We start from the raw sequence: 20869 nt of genomic DNA on the forward strand, positions 1-20869 counted from the left end.
ATCTCTTGAACCCTTCAATCAGTGAATGTAATATATAGAAGAATGTTTTCTCTCTCTCACTCACACCTAAACATCTTCCAATTTCCTTACTATGTCGGTTTTTTCCTAGCCTTTTAAGGGTAATGAGGCATTCACATTCCAGCACAGTCATAATGAGGGAATCGAGCTTCATAAATACAAATCTGCTCAGTGTTGTATACATGGAAATGCATCAGGATTGTTCTATTATGTGCATATTCCACCCAGTTTATTAAATTACAAGTTTTTTTTCCTACTGAGTATGAGTTTTGTTCAGAGTTTTTGATATAATCCAGCAGTTTAGTTATTCTACATCCTATTGTGAAATATGTGCCTCTGACATGAGAAGGAAGTACTGCCACACATTCCACAAGTGAACAAATGTTATCACCTTATTTACACTGATACTTTGACACCAAGAACAGGTGTCCCCAATTACTTTGAACAAGCACTTTTCTGTATTCTCTGCAGCAAATGTGTTACATTTAAGACTACATGCTTTTTCAGAAGGTACAATGATGAAACGCTAAACTCAAATCAGGAAATGGAATTGTACACAGGTTTACGTCAATCTATGCCTCAAACAGAAACCTAGTGTGGAAATCTAGAGTGAAGTTTGGCTGTTGCTGTGTTCAGTGAGGCCCTTTCAGCTCCTTCTATTCTAAATAGACTCAATGCCCCAGTCAAGTACATCTAACTTGTAAAATGCTATCCAAAACACAATAGGGTGTGAAGAGCAAGAGGCTCCAATGCTATTCAACACAGTATGACATGAATTCATACCTGTTGAGGGACAGGCGCAAGTTCAGGAAATGAAAAAAAGGTTGAGATGGAGAACTGATCAATAAGAGGCAGGTTGAACTATTGTATTAAAACAAGATAATCCATCTTTGTGTAACTGACTGGTAAGGCTATTTGAGGATCTTTCTATTGTTGGTACTCATTCTCTAAAGTGGCACTAATGAAAAAGGAAGAAGTTAGAGAAAAGCAAGGAAGACAACTGGTTCTGATTAGCTGATTTTTGAGATCTAACTTCTTTTCATACACAAGTAACAGATGCAGAATTAGCATACTCACAGTAGTGCTGTCATTTGAGATGTCAAGATGATCATTCATGTCCTCTTTCAGTTCATAACCAAGCCCAGGTAAAGGTCTTATGTTCAGACTTACAAACTTTGGTGAACAGTGGAACCAGTTATTTTTTGGCTGATGACAGCAAAAGAGCTAGAACATTAAGTGAGAATAGTTGCTTACAAGCAGAGAATTTTGCTTCCATATGTCCACCGCCCACTTCAGCAGGCAGCATCTCTAACAGGACTTGCAGATCCAGTATTTGGCCCTTTAGTCTCCTCAGGACCCATAACACCAGAGGGATAAATAGTCATCCATATCCGAAGGGACAGTCTAAATGTGCCAGAGGTCCTTTGTGTCCTATTCCACAGCTGGAAGACTTGAGAAGGTGGGACAAGCAACTTGTATTTCGAAGCTGGACTTATTGAAAAAGATACCTTTATCTGAGAAAGCGAAGGAAATTTCAGCTTTCATGACACTAGGTGAGCCCCTCGTTTGTAATGAACCAGACCAAACTCCCTTCAGATATAACAATGGGATAGTATAGACCCTAACTTTTACTTAAAGGCATGTTTAAGCTGCTGTGTTCCAGAGATAATTTGTTTGGTTATATTACTCGGCTTTAAGCAAAACACACTTTATTCTTACCTTATAGTTAAAATACAAACAAAAGAAAGAATTGGAATAACTTAACTCTATTGGAAAACTTAATAAAATAACAGATTATTTAACTACTAAACAGCAACCGTTCCAATATAGTAACATGCCGTAAGCGCACTTTGACAAAGGCAAATTCAATAAAATAGATCGTCTCACTTGCAGTTCTGGCAACAGAAAGAACTTCAGCGTTTAGCTGTAACAGAGAGAAACAACAGCTTCCATATCCAGCTTCAAGACTCCAGCAACTACTGAAAGAACATAGAACAATACAGTGTAGAACAGGCCCTTCAGCCCTCAATGTTGCGCCAATCCGTGAACTATTCTCAGCTTGTCCCCCTACACTATCCCATCATCATCCATGTGTTCATCCAAGGATTGTTTAAATCTCCTTAATGTGGCTGAGTTAACTGAGAAAGCCAAACTAAAACTTGGTTCTATAGAAGCCTAAATCCACACATTCATGCTTCATTGTTCCTTGGGTTAAAAAAAATCTAAGGCCTCATAAGCTGTTTATTGGCTTGGAATAGACTGCTTGTTATCTCAGCCTCAAACTCTCTTTGGAAGAAAAAGCAGGACAAACTGCACCTCTTAAAGCCGTAATATCGTCACACTTTAAAGGAACAACTGAAAGCAAGTGAAACCATCTTGTATTCTTTTCCTTTGTCATACAGCTTAAGGGCTACTGATAAAAGTCTCACATATACAAAATCAAAGAGGAAAAGTGCAGGACCTTGAGGTGGAGTAATATGAGCAGAGAACCCATCTTTGGGCAGATAACTACACTAGACTGTTTGTCAAATTGTTTACACAGAAAGGAAATAGAGTTTTTCTTTTCTATAGCACTTTACATTTCTCAGAATTTTACAGCCAATCAATTGTTGACTGTAAATGTCAAAAGACCACCTCAATTAGAGCCTGGAAAACCTCACAGAAGAAGTTAATTGCAGTTTACAAGAACAGCTTTCTATTAACTATTTAACCAAATATTTGAGAATTGTATCCATAAAAATACTGACTAACTAGTAAAACTTAAACTGAACATAAAGCAAAATGTACCTCAAAATATACCCTTGGGATAAATGAGCTTTATTTCCTATGATATGTACACATTCTCACAATTTGTTTTACAAATCACAATATAATTTGAAAATGTAAACCATTTCTTGATCATGTAGTAATGTGCTCTCTTCAAAAACATTTTCAAAACAATTATGCTAAAAATATATGGTGGATATTACATTAAATAATAAATTTCTACAACTTAAAACCTGCCAGATGAAATGAAAATAAATCATGGCCAAATAGCTACATTAAATCTGTTATATTTAAAAGACAAGAACTTACATAACATCTTTTGTTAAAATAGTCTTATGACATCAATTTGATATCATTGTGCCACAGAATGTTTAGAATTGGGTTTCTGGGGGGATAATTTTCCAAAATCATTAAGACCAGTGTTAAATGGCCAGTTATCAGACCTGATGCCGCATTCTATATTATGGGCCACACCACTTTTTTTTAAATTACCTAAGTCCACTCTAGATCACTTTTCATTTAAATATGAAGGTTCCAATTCCAAATCTATTTAAATGTAAAGGATCTCTTCCATCTCCTCATGACCTAGTGAGTATGTTCGTTATAAAGCTAATTCATACAGACCAAGAACATCCTAAGATTGATTCCAAATCTGTACTAGGCCAATCTTATCTGAAGTGGCAAGCAAGGTGTCAGGGTGGAATAAAAGGGGGTAAAATGTCAGTCAGGGCTGCTCTTCTTTCTTTAACATCCCCCTAAGTGATGTATATTTGAGAACAGGATTAAACTGACTGAGCTATGTTGACCAGTCTGACAATATTAGCAGTGTCCAAAGTATGGTGGGGCAACCAAACCCTGCACCTATACCTCAGCAGATGAAGTTTAAGGAAAAGAGAAAAACAAACAATCAAAAGGAAGATCCATAATTAAGTTCCTCACATTCTTTCAGGAGTGTTGTAAGCATCTCAAGATGCAGCCCTTTTGTCCTCAGTGCCTCTGGATGATTAAATCTCTAACCTTGAAACTAATAATGCCAAGGATAACCAGAGCAGGCAAGAAAGCATACAGCATTAGAAAATCAAACACGAATCTAGAAGGTGCACCAGGATATGTTGAATCAAGGTACTGAATTCCTCGTGTAAACCAGCAAGGAATGTTTGTGTTGTTAGGAGATGACTGTTCACCTGTGGGTAGAAATATCAAAACAACCGGTTACTAGTGATTTGGAATCTCATATTGCATATTATAAATAAAATTTGTACGACCTTTTGTCTATAATACCTATCCATGAAACTACAATTAGTTTGTCACAACACGATACGAGTTGGCACAATTACTTCTGACAAAAGCCATAAATGTTTTTCATGATAAAAGGCCTTTTGTTATCATCTATCTTAGTTAATGTTGAAACAATTGTAAATGATGGTCCTACTTAGTGCAAATAAATTATGATTTTCAACGTGATAAAAATAAATATTACAAAAAGTTATTTTAGCCGCATCAATTAGCATTCTTTCAAAACTATACCAATCTAAGACTGCAACTAACGAGATAACGAACAAGCTGGGAGAAAGTTCAAAAGCTGTACTTGTATGAAGTACGCTTGTATAACTTATCAGTACTGGACATGTTTCACAGGTTGCACGGAATATCGGGAACAAGAAGAACCCTGTGAAATTTCACCACACCTTTCAACACAGAATCACGTTGCTTTGCTTAACTTTAATATTCTAAATTTAAGATGATTCGATATTCATGACTATATTCTGTCAATAAGGCAATTAATCTTTGTGCGAGGTACCAAAATCTTTGAAAGCAAAGCACTCCTTAGTTCATAGAATAGATTATGTTTATCACTTTTCAATAAATCCATATCCTTAAAGAATATCATTTACAAACAGAACAGGCAAATTGTTGTTCTGGATTGGATGCTTCTTCAGAAGTGAAAAAAAAAGAATAAATACTTCATTGGAATCATAAACAAAAAGGTCTGTCACCTGAAGTTCAATCAAATTACAGGGAAAAATGGGAGCTTTTTTGGAAGGCTGATATAATCTTTGTATCAGGTGATGAAATAAAGAACATATAAAATGTTAAATTTTTCTAAGACACATGAGGATGAGGTAAGAACTTGGGAGAAAATTGAAAATCTTGATAAAAGTGCAGATTAAGTCAGGAATTAAATCAGAAAATGCAGACATGACGGATAGAACAGATCCATGCCATCATGCAGGCACCCTGACTAGCACTCCACCCAAAAGCTCCCCTGGACTCTGACACTCTCACTCTACATCACCAGCAGCCTTTATTAGGAAAGTCAGAACTTTTGTACTTAATTTCCATGGAATCAATATTTTATATCTTATATACAAACCTTTTTTGTGCATCTATTAAAAATGTAGCTTTCAATTTTAAAAGTCATTTTAAAAACTACATTTCAAAACTGTCAAATCCACAAAAAAACCTGGCAATTTATGAATCCAATTTCTAAATGAGCTATTTAACATGTTAACTCTTAGTATTTAACTATGAAATCTTTTAAGCAAACTCTGCAAGCCAGTTGTGACACAGCAAAACCCATGTTTAGTTTTATTTTTTAATTGATTATTCAAAGTTTTGTGAAACATGCCCTTGCTGATTTGCAATAATTGTAAAACATATGGCTCTACTTACTTTAATAATGACCTTGAAGGTGAGTGAGTAACCTTGAATCTAAGTCGGCAACCTTGAACGTTACAGCAACAAAGCTAATTTTATATAAATGAAGTGCAAAGTTCATCCCATTTTATTTCATTTTAAGCCCTCAAATTAAACACTCACCATTGACACATGTGAAATTTAAACCATAAAATTCGTTAACCATCAGGACTTCCACTCCATATTTCTGAAACGTGAGGTAACTCAGCCACTGGAATGGTTCGGGCATGTCTTCTGCACTTCTTTGGTTATAAAATTAAAGGAAGTCAATATTAAATCATATTGCCTCACAGCAGCTTATTTACCAGTTTTCTGAAATACAATATATTCACACATTTATCCCCTTAATTTCACTCATCATTTCCTTTAGATACTAAATATACTTCTACTGTTCTAAGAGTCTTTCACCAACAACGTAGTGACCCAGTAACCACAAACCTGTGCTACAGCACAGAGATGGCACAGCTAACACTACCTTGCAATACCAACTACACATTCCTACCCGTATTGCCATTTATGTGCCAGGCCACACACTTTATCAGTCCATAGGCAAATCTCACCTTACAAACCGCTAAGTCACTGCTGCCGTTCCCAAAGTCCACTGTAACCAAACATTACTACTGTGAGGCCATCATATACAGGAAAGCCTTCAGATGATGCAAAAAGTTAACTTATATTTATAGAAACCAAGAGTAAACAGAAATTAAACAAATAAAAGCTGCATTTCTCCGCCTGAAGACAAATGGTACTTTACAGTCAATGAATGATCACTATATCCAATGCACATCTATTGAAACTGGGTTTACAATTGGGTCTACTATGGTTTGTAATTTTTGACAAGGTTGCGCTCTGTCATGAACAAGGTGATGCTCATCCTCTTCCTAGGAAGACTTTTCTGGCTCTACCTTTGTTGCCAGCTTCAGATGTGGAGAGCTTAGTGTGCTAGAATTATGCAGCACACTTTATCCAGACTAATCCAAGCAGTGAATGCCTGCTTGATGCCTGCTGTACCATAGCCCTGGTCAAAGAATGGTTGCATTGCATCTATGCTGCATTTCAGACACAGGGTTTCATACTGGAGTCATCAGCCACAGTTGTAGAGGGGAGCCCTTGTCCCCAGTAACCATGCCGTAAGGCATCAGTGCCCTCAAACAGAGCAGGAAAACAAGAACTCTCAAGAATAATGGCAACTCCCAGGGTACTGGGGGCAAACTTCTAAAAAGTGGTACTGACGGTCACAGATCTCTTGAGCATTGATAGAATAGAACCATTTTGTATCGATGAACCTAGCTACATGAAGATATGGGCAGAAGTGGATACTGCAGATGCTGGAGATCAGAGTCAAGATTAGTGTGGTGCTGAGAAGCGCAGCAGGTCAAGAAGGGCTTTTGCCTGAAACGTTGATTTTTTTCCTGCTCCTCAGATGCTGCCTGACCTGCTGTGCTTCTCCAGCACCACATTAATATTGACTCTGCATGACGATGTGGCCTTCTCATTGCAATTTTACTATCCAGGCTACAGCACTGACCTCGTCAAATGGAAATGAAATGAACTGATGTGATTTGGCATAAATAGCATCGATTACAGTCTTGATACATTTGTGGATGGATGATTGAGAGATCCCACATGGTTCCCTGCAACGACCCAGTCACACACATGTTTAATAAAGCCATGATTGAGAGATCCCACATGGCTCCCTGCAACGACCAAGTCACACACATGTTTAATAAAGCCATGATTGAGAGATCCCACATGGCTCCCTGCAACGACCCAGTCACACACATGTTTAATAAAGCCATCACTTTGATGGTCACCAGGAGGGAAACACCACCCACACCTTCAGGCATCGAGGATGAAACACTCTGGTCTTCCTTTGTCTCTGTCACATTCTGAGGGACCTTCAGTTGTGATCTCTTCACGTGGTGGAAATTGTTTGGATTCCACCAGAAATTACAGGTGTATCTATTTGTCCTCTATCTCTCCACATTTTCACTGCAAAGTAGCAACAGAGATGATCACACCTGCTTGGCTGGGTCCAGCAGACATGCTGACAATTAATAGCTGTGAGGCACATAAGGAATAGAACAGTCAAGTTACATCAACTCCAAATTAAAGCTTAACATGTCTCACTCTATGGAGGAGCATGTTACATTCTAACAAGGAGGGCAATGAAAGAATTCATCTTGGTACTTTGACACAGGATCTTAATTCAATGAGTGCTCCACCACTCATTTAGCAAAGAGAAAGTAGCAGTGTGTAAGTGCTGAATGAGCAATGAACCTTTCTCTCCCAACACCTAATCAGCCATGGAAGCCATCACTGCACATAAGACACTTTTAGCAAGCTGCAGATCATGGAAAGCAATGCAGTTCGTGGTAAATACGACAAGTACCAAGCTCTGCCTGGTCATCAGGTAGCCCCTCCCTCCCCAATGTCTTTCCACCTAGCACTCGCTGGACAGCCTTTGATCAAAGCCTAGTATGTCCTGATCCACCACCTTGAACTGAGTCTGCCAGTCTTCCTTACCTGCTGAGCTCTGCCACAAGGGTTTGGCAATGCCATTGTGCTGCACAGTCCCCACAATGCGACAACTGTGGTGGTGACTGCCTATTGCCTGCCTCTCCTCTTGTGTAGCATCCTATGTTCTCCCATTACCAGTAACTCCCCCCCCCCCCCCCCACCCTGATACACACACACTCATTGAATTATCCCTATTACCACCCTTTTTCTGTTCTGTATCCCATTCTGCTGCCTAAAATCTCCATCTGATCCTTCTACCCCAATGTCTACATTGTCCCATTCCCCAGACTGTACTGAGATGGAGCCATTGAAAGTGATTGCTCCAAGAGGGCAACTGATCGTGCCTAGGCACCTGGACTGTGAATGGACACTGCCCCTGACTGACTGGATCCCTGATTGACTCTTCCCCCACTTAACTTGGAGAGCTACCCCTTCAACTTGGAGACATGGCATTTAGTTGAAAAACAGTGTTTGTTGAGCAGATACGTATGATATCGATGTAACAGAGCCACCCAGCCACACGTCCAACCCCTGTCTGATGACTGCTGATACACTGCCTAGCTTGGTATCTGCACTGAACAGCAAGGCAAGGCAAGCCTTTCAGCTGTGCCAAGCACAAGGACACAGGGTAAAGTAAGGCATTCATGTCGACATCCAGGTAGGCATTAAGTGAGTGAGCACTAAGAGAGCAACCCAGCAGCCTGGAGATGTGGCTTGGTCCAATCCATTAGCTGGGTGCCTGTCCCTGTCTGCAAATTGTCCTCGCAGCAACCTTTTGGTAATAACTGCAGGTGCGCTTGAAAGTGCAGCATTACAGTGTAAAGATATACTTTATATGGATTGGAGATGAACCACAATGATGTGGGGAGGCTGGCACATGTTGTATACCAGCATCTGTGAACATGGGAATGTGTGGCTGCTGCTCATACAGCATGCTCTGAAATGCAGGTGTCAAGTGTCCAAGATGGAGTGAGTGGTAAGCTGGAGTTATCAGACACCCACTCAGACTTTTGAGATGGGAATTCTCGGCATCTAGTTTCTATCCAGCATATGGTAGAGTAGCAGCTTGCATATTAATGAGGTAAGTTTCAGTATTAATGAGGGTAGTGACAAGTAAACATCCCCATTAATAGGCATCTCACTGCTCCCTAGTGAGAATCTTATCTGGAACACTTGGATAATGTGTCTTGTTGCTCCCAGTGTTGAGAAAGGCTTTGTTTAACTTCAAAGACCAAATGACCATCAGAAATGGGAACAGGTGTAGGCCATTTAGCCCCTCAAACCTGCTGTCCAATTCATTAAGATCCTGGCTGACCTGACACTCCTCACATCCACTTCCCTATGTTTTCCCCAGAACTCCTCCTGATCAAGAATATATCTATCTCAGTCTTAAATACACTCAAGGACTCTGCTCTCAGAACTCTGTGGCAAGGAGTTCCAAAGACTCTCAAATCTCTGAGAGAAGAAATTTCTTATCTTAGTCCTAAATTGATGACCCATTATTCTGAGGTTATGCTCTGTGGTCCTAAGCTCTCCTTTGAAGATCCTGAAGAAGGGTTCCACCAAAAACATTGACTTCTCCACATTCTGATGCTGCCTGGCTTGCTGTGTTCTTCCAGTCTCCTGCCTATCTCCCATGAAGGGAAGCATCCATTCAGCATTTAGCCCTGTCAAGCTCCTTAAGAATCCTGTATATTTCAAAACGATCACCACTTACTCTTCAAAACTTCAATGAATAATGTTGTAATTTTTTATTCTTTGCTCATAAAACAATCCCTCTAGTGAACCTTCTCTGACCTACCTCCAACTGAGCAAAGCTGAGCAGGTGAATACTGTGCTAGAGTTGTTTGAAAGCACTGCCAATTACACACTCCATTTACTAATTTAGATGGTGGACAGATGGAGAGGCAACTAATTGGATTGGACTTAGAGTTATAGGGATATATAGGACAGAAACAGACCCTTTGGTCCAACTCATCATATTTATCCTAAATAAATCTAGCCCTATTTCATAGAGTCATAGAGATGTACAGCATGGAAACAGACCCTTCGGTCTGACCCATCCATGCCGACCAGATATCCCAACCCAATCTAATCCCACCTGCCAGCACCCAGCCCATGTCCCTCCAAAGCCTTCCTATTCATATACCCATCCAAATACCTTTTAATTGTACCAGCCTCCACCTCATCTTCTGGCAGCTCATTCCATACATGCACCACCCTCTGCAAGAAAAAGTTGCCCCTTCGGCCCTTACTAAATCTTTCCCCTCTCACCTTAATCCTACGTCTTCTAGTTTTGGACTCTCCCACCCTGGGGGAAAGACCTCGTCTATTTACTCTATGCATTGCCCCTCAGGATTTTATAAACCTCTATAAGGTCACCCCTTAGCCTCCGATGCTCCAGGGAAAACAGTCCAGCCTAACCTTATCGCTCAAACCCTCCAACCCTGGCAACATCCTTGTAAATATTTTCTGAACCCTTCCAAGTTTCACAACATCCTTCCTATAGCAGGGAGACCAGAATTGCATGCAACATTCCAAAAGTGGCCTAACCATGACTTCACAACTTTTACACTCAATGCACTGACCAATGAAGGCAAGCATACCAAACGCCGTCTCCACTATCCTATCTACCTGCAACTCCCGTTTTAACTATGAATTACACTCCAAGGTCTTTTTGTTAGCAATTCTCTAGGTCCTTACCCTTAAGTGTATAAGTCTTGCCCTGATTTGCCTTTCCAAAATGCAGCACCTCACATTTGTTAAAGATATTTTCAAATTGCATATAGGATTATTATTTGAAGCGTTTGTTGCAAGCTTCCAGTCTTTAAGAGTCAACTACTAGACATTGACTTATTCAATATGCTGTGGATAGACTTGCTGGGCAATTTTCCACTTTGTCAATTAGATGGAAGTGTTGTAACTATCTGGAACAGCTAGGACTAGCCTTGCAATCTTTTATCATAAAATTGTGAAATTCTGGAGGGGTCTGAAAGAATCAGAATTATTTGTGATAATATTTTACTCAGGTTTGCTTTCACTCATCACCAGTAAATAATACCTTTATTAATTTAGTTTCTATTATGTACATCGAAGGTAGAACTAACAAGGAAATGTCAGAAACTTGAATGAAAATACTTTTTAGCAAAATGTCTGTCCCTTCAAGTGTATTGGCTCATCTTCTCAATGTCTAGTAGACCTCAAAACTGCATGAAACTCTGCAGAAGGCTTGCCAAATGTTGAAAGGACGAATACATGAAGAGGAGGGGAATCCTGGATGAATATACGAATTGGAAGGGAATAGAGGGATACGGATCCTGTAAGTGGAGACAGCTTTAGTAATGGAAGGGCAAAAGGTGTTGGTGCAGGCTCGAAGGGCCGAAAGGCCTGCTCCTGTGCTGTATTGTTCTTTGAAAGTAGGCCTGAAAGAGGCAGATGCATGCTCTTTCCTCCTAAGTGTCCTTGAAGGTTTTAATGTCCGTACTGAGTGATAAGTCAATGCATTTCATTGCAGCTCAATTCTATCCCATTTCTACTAGGCCAAGGCTATTTGGTTTGGCTTACACATATCCCCAAGTAATTAACTGCTAATTTTGAAAACATTTGTAATAACAAAGGACAGGTCATACATAGATCCAAATGTAGCATAATCCAATATTGACATTTCTATAAATATAGAGGTCTATCCTTGCATAACAGTATATTCAACAATGCTATATGGGTCATATATTGCATTCCAAAATCTCTTACCTTAAAAAACCTGATCCAAGTAGAATTCCTGCTACATTAATTAAAGCCACAGCACTGTTTACGATATTTGGATTCTGAACAACACCAAGTAAGATCAGTGTCAGTAGTTCACCAACTAGATGTGGCACTATGAGTACAGCAAAGAAACATCCAAACCGTTTCCACATTGGAAACATTCCCAAAGTCCTGAAACACAAGACAGGCAAGTACAATAAATTAAAATAACTTTCTTCTCCATATGATAAAAATTATAGAAGCAAAAATGATTATAATCTCTAAGATTATAGGGCGGCATGGTGGCTCAGTGGCTAGCACGGCTGCCTCACAACGTGAGGCACCTGGGTTCGATTCCAGCCTTGGCAACTGTCTGTGTGGAGTTTGCACACTCCCCATGTCTGCGTGGGTTTCCTCCAGGTGCTCTGGTTTCCTTCTACAATCCAACGATGTGCAGGTTATGTGTATTGGCCATGCTAACTTGCTCATAGTGTTCGGGAATGTATAGGATAGATGCATTAGTCAGGGGTAAATATAGAGTAATGGGTTTGGGTGGGATACTCGTCGAAGGGTTAGTGTGGACTTGTTGCGCCAAACGGCCTGTTTCCACACTGTAGGGATTCTAAGTATTTTTTTTTAGATTAGATTAGATTACTTAGATCACTTACAGTGTGGAAACAGGCCCTTCGGCCCAACAAGTCCACACCGCCCCGCCGAAGCGCAACCCACCCATACCCCTACATTTACCCCTTACCTAACACTACGGGCAACTTTAGCATGGCCAATTCACCTGACCTGCACATCTTTGGACTGTGGGAGGAAACCGGAGCACCCGGAGGAAACCCACGCAGACACGGGGAGAACGTGCAAACTCCACACAGTCAGTCGCCTGAGGCGGGAATTGAACCCGGGTCTCTGGCGCTGTGAGGCAGCAGTGCTAACCACTGTGCCACCGTGCCGCCCACATATTGTAGAGGATAAAACCATAATGGGTAGGAAATCGAAGCATTGAGAAAAAATAGAGATAATAGGTCATTCTGCAACTCAAGACCAAACCTAATAAGTCAAATGTATTGTTCTGACATCTATTCTAAAAAACACTTTTCACTTTTCCCATTGACTCCCTCTGTTCTTGCATTCTTTGAAGTAAAAGGTTACATTTGGCTTACCGATTATTTCAAATATTTTGACAAAATCCCAGTTTAACCAACTTTTGCATTTGTATTCAGACTTCTGAATCCTTTGAAATGCCATTTATCTTTGTAAATTGGCCCATACATGGCTGGAAATTACAGTGCAATTGTGATATTTTCTTTTCTACAATATTTCCAAAATCAGTGAATCCAGGATTGAGGAATTTCTAATGCAAATTATGTTCCATACAAATTGAGTCTCTGTGATCTCTGGTGCTGATTTAGAAAAGTGTTGTAATAAAAGCAAGGCTCAGTCACAAAATTGGCTACAACCCCAGAATGAATTAATCACTATTCAGAGCTTTTGTTAATTGTGCTTGTTTATAGGACCTTGATTAAGCTGCCAAAAGGAATGTTTCAAAACCTTTTAAAATTAATTTTATTTGAACTTACTAAGAAACTGACTGTCAAACCCCAAAAGAACCAAATGGCCTGTAATTTTTTTTAAACAATCTTCAATAATTTAAAATCAGATTATGCACAGGATTAACACAATTCATTTTTGTATTAAATATGTCTTCAGCTATGTTAATCCAAATGTAGCATTGTTAAATATATCAGAAATTATTTCATGACAGGTTTTGTATTTGCTGATAGTAAATGTGGTCAAGTGGAAATACTAGAAATAAAAGACATGTCAAAGCCTGTGCAGGTTTGGTAACAACTTGTTTCCGAATCACCAATTTTGCCCAAAGTGAAACATTGCACTCTTAGTATTCTAAGAGAGCTAAATTTTGACCTTGCCTGGAGATGATATTCTAATTATTTTTACATGTTAATTAAGGAGAGAACTTGGTCAAGTTATTTGGGCTGTTTCTAGTTTGGGTCATAGTGTAAAATGGTTGCTGTGGAATCAGCTGTTCATTATGCATACCTTCCGATTCCCATTTCCGTATCAAATCAACTGCCTTTCAAAATATCAGCCACTTTATATTGTCACCAAAAGTCCAAATTATCTCCATAAGTAAATGATCCCAAAACGAAGATTTCCTCTGATCAATAGTGAACAAGAGTAAACTTATACTTCCTGAATGCAAATACTATCAAAATTACAAAGCAATCAGAGAAATTCTGCGATGTCATGAACACACAATAGGAAATCTTCTTCCATAATTCGCTGTTACCTATAATTAATGTATTTACAGATGTTTTAAGTTAATTTTAATTTGTCTCTTATTCTTTGTACAATCCTGCACCTCATACTGTTCTCAGGCAGTTATATGACGTGCTTCCAGGTTGATGGTAAAATTATTTGACCCTAATTATATGACAGCCTGACAGTTTAAAAAGATATTCCAAGTTTGGAGTTTGGCAGAGTATCCTTTTGTCAAACTGGTTACCAGTCAAAACTAATCTCTCAATTCGTTTTTTACCTGAGCTAAAAAATGTGACATTTAAAGTTCTTCAATAAATTCAGGATTGATCTGGTCCCATGATTATGATGATATTTTGTGTTACAACTTCCTTTACTAAATTCATAATTTATATGTTGCACAAAATAATCTGGGAAAGAATAGCACTCTATATATATTTAAAGAATGCAAAGTAAGAATATCAGTTTTCAAATAAATGAGTCTTGTGAACGCAAAACCACAAATTTTTAGTTTAGTCCCATTTCTTTATTGGAACATATCCATAAAATGTTACTGTGATCAGCAAAAACAATTCTTACCAGTAGACAAAGAAGCTGTAAAAGGCCACACTGACGACGCTGAAGGGAATGATGTGAATAATATAAGCCACCAACATCAGCCATTTTGGATAAAGACCATCTGAACTTTCTTGGTCACCAACAGCCCGTAATGAAGGATCTGAAGATTTTATAAAGAAGCAAATATTATTAAAGTACCAATGTTATAAAAAATAAACAGTTCAAACTTTTACACGCCAAATCATAAATATATTTTTAGTGATGAAAATGCCACAAAATATTTATTTTTTAAAAATAACCTGCACATGAGAAATTCTGTACAATTGCCAGAACTTTGAAATCTACCCCTCCATGTAAGTGAGACATATTTCAGTAAACCATGAGTCAACATACACCTTCCATTTGAAGACATTATATGCAATATTAGTTGGCTGTAAACTGTTTTATGTTTTGCAGAACTGAAGGAGCTACAACCCACTTAAGTTTCTCCCCTAGAGTGTTTTGTACTGAGTATTGTGAAAGTACAATTTACTTTTATAATCAACAATTCATTGAAATTCAATTGATCACACATAAACCTATAAACCAAAACAGGATTACTGACGTACATAAAGCGACAGCATTCAGCATCCCAGTATAAGGTGAGGCACCTATGCTTTGGTAGATTATCCCAATTCGGTCTTGCACTGCACCCTTCTCTGGATCACTATTCAGTTTCATCAAGAAAAACACCACAAACAGACCATAGAGCAGATTTTGGGATAGACGCATGATAATCCCAGTCTTGTTTCTAGATAAGTTCCTTACAATTCGTCTACAATGAAAAGGGAGAAGAAATCAGTGATTGTATTCAAAAGTGCACAAATATATTAAGAGATGGAAAACATTTTTACAAAGTAATACAAAATGTATAATTTATATATACTTATATAATAAACTTGAAACTCATATTTTAAATATATTAATTCTCTGTTTCCCATATTTTAAATTTTCCTAACTGGCTGATGACACTGACATGTGGAAGGTTTACATTAATAATTGTCTTCCTGATGAATTCTTAGTTCGTGTCATTAATCTTGGGGAAGAGTCAAAGTGAGGAAAAAATATATCATTTTCTCATAGGGAGGGAAATAGAACTGGATGGCATTTGACAGCAATTCACAGCAATCGAGAAGCAGCCCAGCACCCTTCCAGTTGCCCTCCAGTACTAACCATGGGAAGATTGTGGTACAGTAAAAGAGGCAGAACTATAATTTACCTATTAGAGCTTGGCAAGAGTGGCATGGATTAATTTCACCGATAACTTTTGTCTTTCTTTTGATCTTGTGTATTTCCTTAATTCAACATATCAGCAATTAATTACCAAGTCACTCTTTGCCATTCACCTCGAAGTAACAAAACAATCTTTTTTTCTCAGGATGACTCATGTTTTTGATTTTATTATGTCAAATTCTGTAATTTTCTACAGGAACAGCTGGGTGCAGAGAATGATCTTACAGTATATTACTGTAGTGCTCTGATTGCGTTACTGGTTCTATACTATTAATTTTAAAAAAGGGGACTGCTAGCCTTGTGATAGTGTTATTGAACTTATAATCCAGAGACCTGGACCACTACTCAAGATTCACGCCAATACAATTAACTCCACATTATCTTCTTAAATGGTGCAAGGATGTTACTCAATAGTATCAAACCGCAATAGAAGTAAAACAGTTGGTGTACATATACCATATGAAGGACAATTAGGGATAGGCAGTCATTGTTGACATTACCAGCAATACTCACATCCCAAGAATAAATAAAAGAAACCCTTAATGTTTACAAAATGTTTTATCTCTATCCTTCTGTGACGCAATGCTGCTGCTTGCTGCTGGCCATTCAGCTTTGAGAACATGGCCACCATCCTTAAATAGAAAGGGAACTCACTTGTTAGCCATCAATTAGTCAATTTTGGGAAAAATAAGTGAACAATCATTACCCACAGAGAGCAGGCTTCTAACCCCCTTTTTATTAAAATTCATTCATGGGATGTGGGCATTGCTGGCTGGTCAGCATTTATTGCCCTTGAGAAGGTGGTGGTGAGATGCCTTCTTGAACCACTACAGTCCACGTGCCATAGGTTGACCCACAATGCTCCCTGAGAGGGAATTCCAGAACTTTCACCTTATGAAAGTGAAGGAACAGCAATATATTTACAAGTCAGAATGGTGAATGGCGTGGTGGGGAACGTGCAGGTGGTGATGTTTCTACATACCTGCTGCCCTTGTCCTTCTAGATGTAAGTGGTCATGGGTTTGGAAGGTGCTCTCTAAGGATCTTTGGTGAATTTCTGCAATGCACCTTGTAGATCATACACACGGTTAGTGGTGGAGGGAGTGGATGCTTGTGAAGTGGGGTGCCAATCAAGGAGGCTGCTTTGTCCTTGATGGTGTCAAACTATTGATGGCAAGGTTCTGAAGTGAAAATGGGAAATATTGCCCTTCATCTCCTACAATTTAAATCTGAATAATTTTGATACTTAAAAAACTTTGATACTTTGATAGAGCTAATATACATTGTAATGTATAATATACAAATGTAGGTATACCTGATCAGTATCCAGAGTTTAACAGCCGTATTTGGAGATGCTCTGTTCTTGAAAGGAATAGATGATGATTCTTTTTTTCGCTTTGCTGCTTCAATATTCTCCAACACATTATTAAATATTTTTGATTTTTGATAGGAGAATGAAATCTCTTGGACTCTACTGTATGTTTCAATTTCTCTTTCTTTGCTTCTAGTGTCAACAGATGTTAGATCCACTGCAGGTTAACAAAAGGAACAAATTAAGACAAATGATTTTGTTTGAGTGTGTTCAGTTCATTTCAAACATACTGATGGTACACCTAACATATCTTCTTCCATGTAAATCTTAATTTTAAACAAGAGACTGAGCTATGGCTTGAAAATTTCTGCAATTGCAAGTGCAAGAATCAGTGGGAATAGCATGAGCAATGGTCACAACTACATTAACTTGATCACTTCAAGTGCCCATCCTGCTCGTGGTACTGAATTTCTTAAGGTACTGTTATACATGTACACTGAAATGTTATGCTGTTAACTGGAAGACCAATGATATTCAATACATGCAATACACTAATGTGGCCCATTTAACTGGCACTCTGACATGTGGTAAGGGGATTCCTTATCAATGTACTGTTCAATTGCAAGTTTCATTGATTGCTTTCCTTCCTCTGTTTACACACTGTTCATTATTCACTAGATACAATTAAGGAACTTTGCTGTCTATTTTCAAAAAAAAGAGACTTGCACCTTCACAATGGCACTGGACAGACAGTAGTAATTAAGGAAATTGCATTCTTCTACACTGAGTCAGCACAGTATTGGAGATCTGCTCCTGATTTTAATCAAATGAAAACATAAAATCAAAAGCAGATACCATTGAACTAGGCTGCAAATACAAAAAGTTTAGCTTTCATGAGCTGAGCCATTTTCTTTTTCTCCCAATTGAACAACTCAAGAGGACAGCACAAGAAATGTCCATGAAAAAAAATCACAAAAAACAGAATTGGCAGGAGGCCAATGATTCTCTTGATTAAGAACTGTATGGCACTGTATGCCTAAATAGCAAAGTGAAGAATACTACATGGTGGGTGGAACACTTAAATACTTCTTTTAAAGTATTAGACACACAAAAACACCTCTCAAAAGTGTACATCAGATAGAAATCCAGGTCAAGAAAAGACTGAATATATGCTTGCACTTAGTACTCTCAATAAGTCTTAGGAGGAGAAAGTGAAGTCTGCAGATGCTGGAGATCAGAGCTGGAAATGTGTTGCTGGAAAAGCGCAGCAGGTCAGGCAGCATCCAGGGAACAGGAGAATCGACGTTTCGGGCATAAGCCCTTCTCCACCTCTGCACCATTTTAAAGACCCTCTTTAAAATTTACTTTCTTTTTAATCGATTCCTGAAGAAGGGCTTATGCCCGAAACGTCGATTCTCCTGTTCCCTGGATGCTGCCTGACCTGCTGCGCTTTTCCAGCAACACATTTTCAGCTCAATAAGTCTTAGGTTGAACAAGACAGTTTGTAATCCAAGTATCCTATTCAACCACAAGTTTAGCTTACAACCTCAAATACTCTTCATTATAAAGCCCCTGTTGAACTGCATCATTCATTTCCATCCCTGATTCTACCCATCAGCTGCTCAGTCACTAATCCTAATCCATGCCCAGGTCACCTCTGGATTTGACAATTCCATTGTTATCTTGGCTGGTGTACAATTTGCACCTTGTATTCATCAGATCATCAAAGATCTGCTGCACACTACAGTTTCTTTCACCCAACATATTCTTCTTCCTGTCCTCCATTGGGTCTGCACCTACTTCCAACTGACTATTATCTTCATGTTTAAATCTTTCAAATTCTCATCCTTTTCTATCTGTAAATTCACCCCAGGCTCTGCAACACCCCTCCTTACCAATAACTATTCCTCTGACCATGTCCATTTTTTGCTTCCCTTGCCCATCACCCTACCATTGACAGATGTGCCTTCAGCTGTCACATTGAAATTCTCTCCTTAAATCCTGCTGTCTCTCCACCTCTGCACCATTTTAAAGACCGTCTTTAAAATTTACTTTCTTTTTAATCGGTTACCATATCTCTCTTCATTTCAATGTCCATTTTTTGTCTGATTACATCTTAAACACCTTGGAACAGTTTCTGATGTTTAACATGTGATACATGAAACAAAGCTGTTGTTAGCAAGTGTTGAATTGACTTTTAAAACTTTTTGAATAATTGAAGACTGGACAAATCAGAAAAGAAAATTATTAAGAAGAGAGAAAAAAAGCATTATTTGTACAAGATCCAAAATATCAGCCTATCATTTTCATTGTGAACCACTAAACCTGTTATAAACTTCCAGTGCATTGAGATGTTGATTTCTGATTTACAGCGTTCATGATTTTTCTGAGGATTGGATTGAAGAAAGGTCACCTACCATATAAATCAAATGGATTGCAGTATTCAGGACACTGATAGCCACAGCTGCTGAAAAATTCGACCATTTCTTCAGTTCCACCACAAAACACCAATTCTCCGCAGGTCATTATGCCAATTCTGTCAAACAACTTGAGAAATGGGCATTAGGAAACTAATTATACAGGGTTGTACATGGACTGTTAAAGATAAACTCCCTTAAGTAGAGATAAATACTGGATATGAAGAAATGCAGCTTGATAGCTTTGCATCCAAGTTATTAATGTCTCTTTTTCTTTCAGGTCTCAACTGAGCAACTGCATTGTGAACATTTTTTCACTTTTAATTTCAGACTCAGACCACTTGTTTTCTTCTTTTCATGTCTCCTGAAATTATATGTGGTTTTGCTCACCTAAGATGACTTTAAGCACTCCAAAACCACAGGACATTGGTAAGTTAATTAGGAGATTGAAAACAATTTGTAAAAGCCCTGATGTTATACGCACAATAAAACAACAAATAGGAGCAGGAGCAGATAATATGGCTTGTCAAGCCTGTTCTGCCACACAACACAATCATGACTGATCTTCAACTCCACTTTCCTGCCCACTGCCTATGTCTCTTGATTTCCTGAAAGACCAAAGCCCTTGCTTTAAATGTATTCAGTGGTAGAGACTTCAAAACCCTCTGGAGCAAAGAATCCAAAGACTTATAACCTATTGAGTGAATAAATTTCTCTTTATCCTAACCTTAAATGATTCGCTCCTTATCCTGAGACTGTGTCTCTGTGTTTTAGATTCCCATTCAGTGGAAACAATCACTCGGCATCTACCGGATCAAACTCCACAGAATCTTACACATTTCAATAAGATCGTTTCTCATTCTCTGACCTAATTTGCTCAGTATGTAATAATGAGACAACCCCACCTCATCTCAGGGGCTAATTTAATGAAAAGTAATAAAATACTGCAGGTGCTAGGAAGTTATTAAATAGATGTGCTAAAGAAACTCAGCAGGTCCAGGAGCATCTGTGGAGCGGGAAACTGAATAAATGAAGTCCACCATGACTTTTCTTCATAACACAGTGGACTCAAGATGTTAATTCTTTGTCCCTCCACAGATGCTGCTGGAGCTGCAGAGTTTCTTCAGCACTTCCAGTTTTATTACTAATTCAGTAACTAATTTTATTACTAATTCACTATATTCTTTTCAATGCAAATATACAAACATTTTCTTAAATATGGAGATCAAAACTACACAGTATTGTAGATGTGATTTCACCAAAATCCTGTCCATTATGTA

At 38.5% G+C, this 20869-nt stretch overlaps 1 protein-coding gene across 1 annotated transcript in view; it reads right to left on the reverse strand.

The window, feature by feature from the left end:
* Nucleotides 1-1804: 1804 nt before the first annotated feature.
* abcg5 (ATP-binding cassette, sub-family G (WHITE), member 5) overlaps nucleotides 1805-20869 on the reverse strand; it is a 35825-nt gene continuing 16760 nt past the window's right edge. The window contains exons 7-13 of the mRNA XM_043695632.1: nucleotides 19590-19719; nucleotides 17176-17389; nucleotides 15198-15403; nucleotides 14611-14749; nucleotides 11752-11937; nucleotides 5605-5723; nucleotides 1805-3968 (exon numbers count right to left, since the gene is read on the reverse strand). Coding sequence (XP_043551567.1) covers nucleotides 3772-3968; nucleotides 5605-5723; nucleotides 11752-11937; nucleotides 14611-14749; nucleotides 15198-15403; nucleotides 17176-17389; nucleotides 19590-19719 — 1191 coding nt within the window. The 3' untranslated portion in view covers nucleotides 1805-3771. The remainder of the gene's footprint in view (nucleotides 3969-5604; nucleotides 5724-11751; nucleotides 11938-14610; nucleotides 14750-15197; nucleotides 15404-17175; nucleotides 17390-19589; nucleotides 19720-20869) is intronic.

Source organism: Chiloscyllium plagiosum, chromosome 9 (genome assembly GCF_004010195.1).
Source record: "Chiloscyllium plagiosum isolate BGI_BamShark_2017 chromosome 9, ASM401019v2, whole genome shotgun sequence".
In the NCBI taxonomy this organism is placed as follows: Eukaryota; Metazoa; Chordata; class Chondrichthyes; order Orectolobiformes; family Hemiscylliidae; genus Chiloscyllium; species Chiloscyllium plagiosum.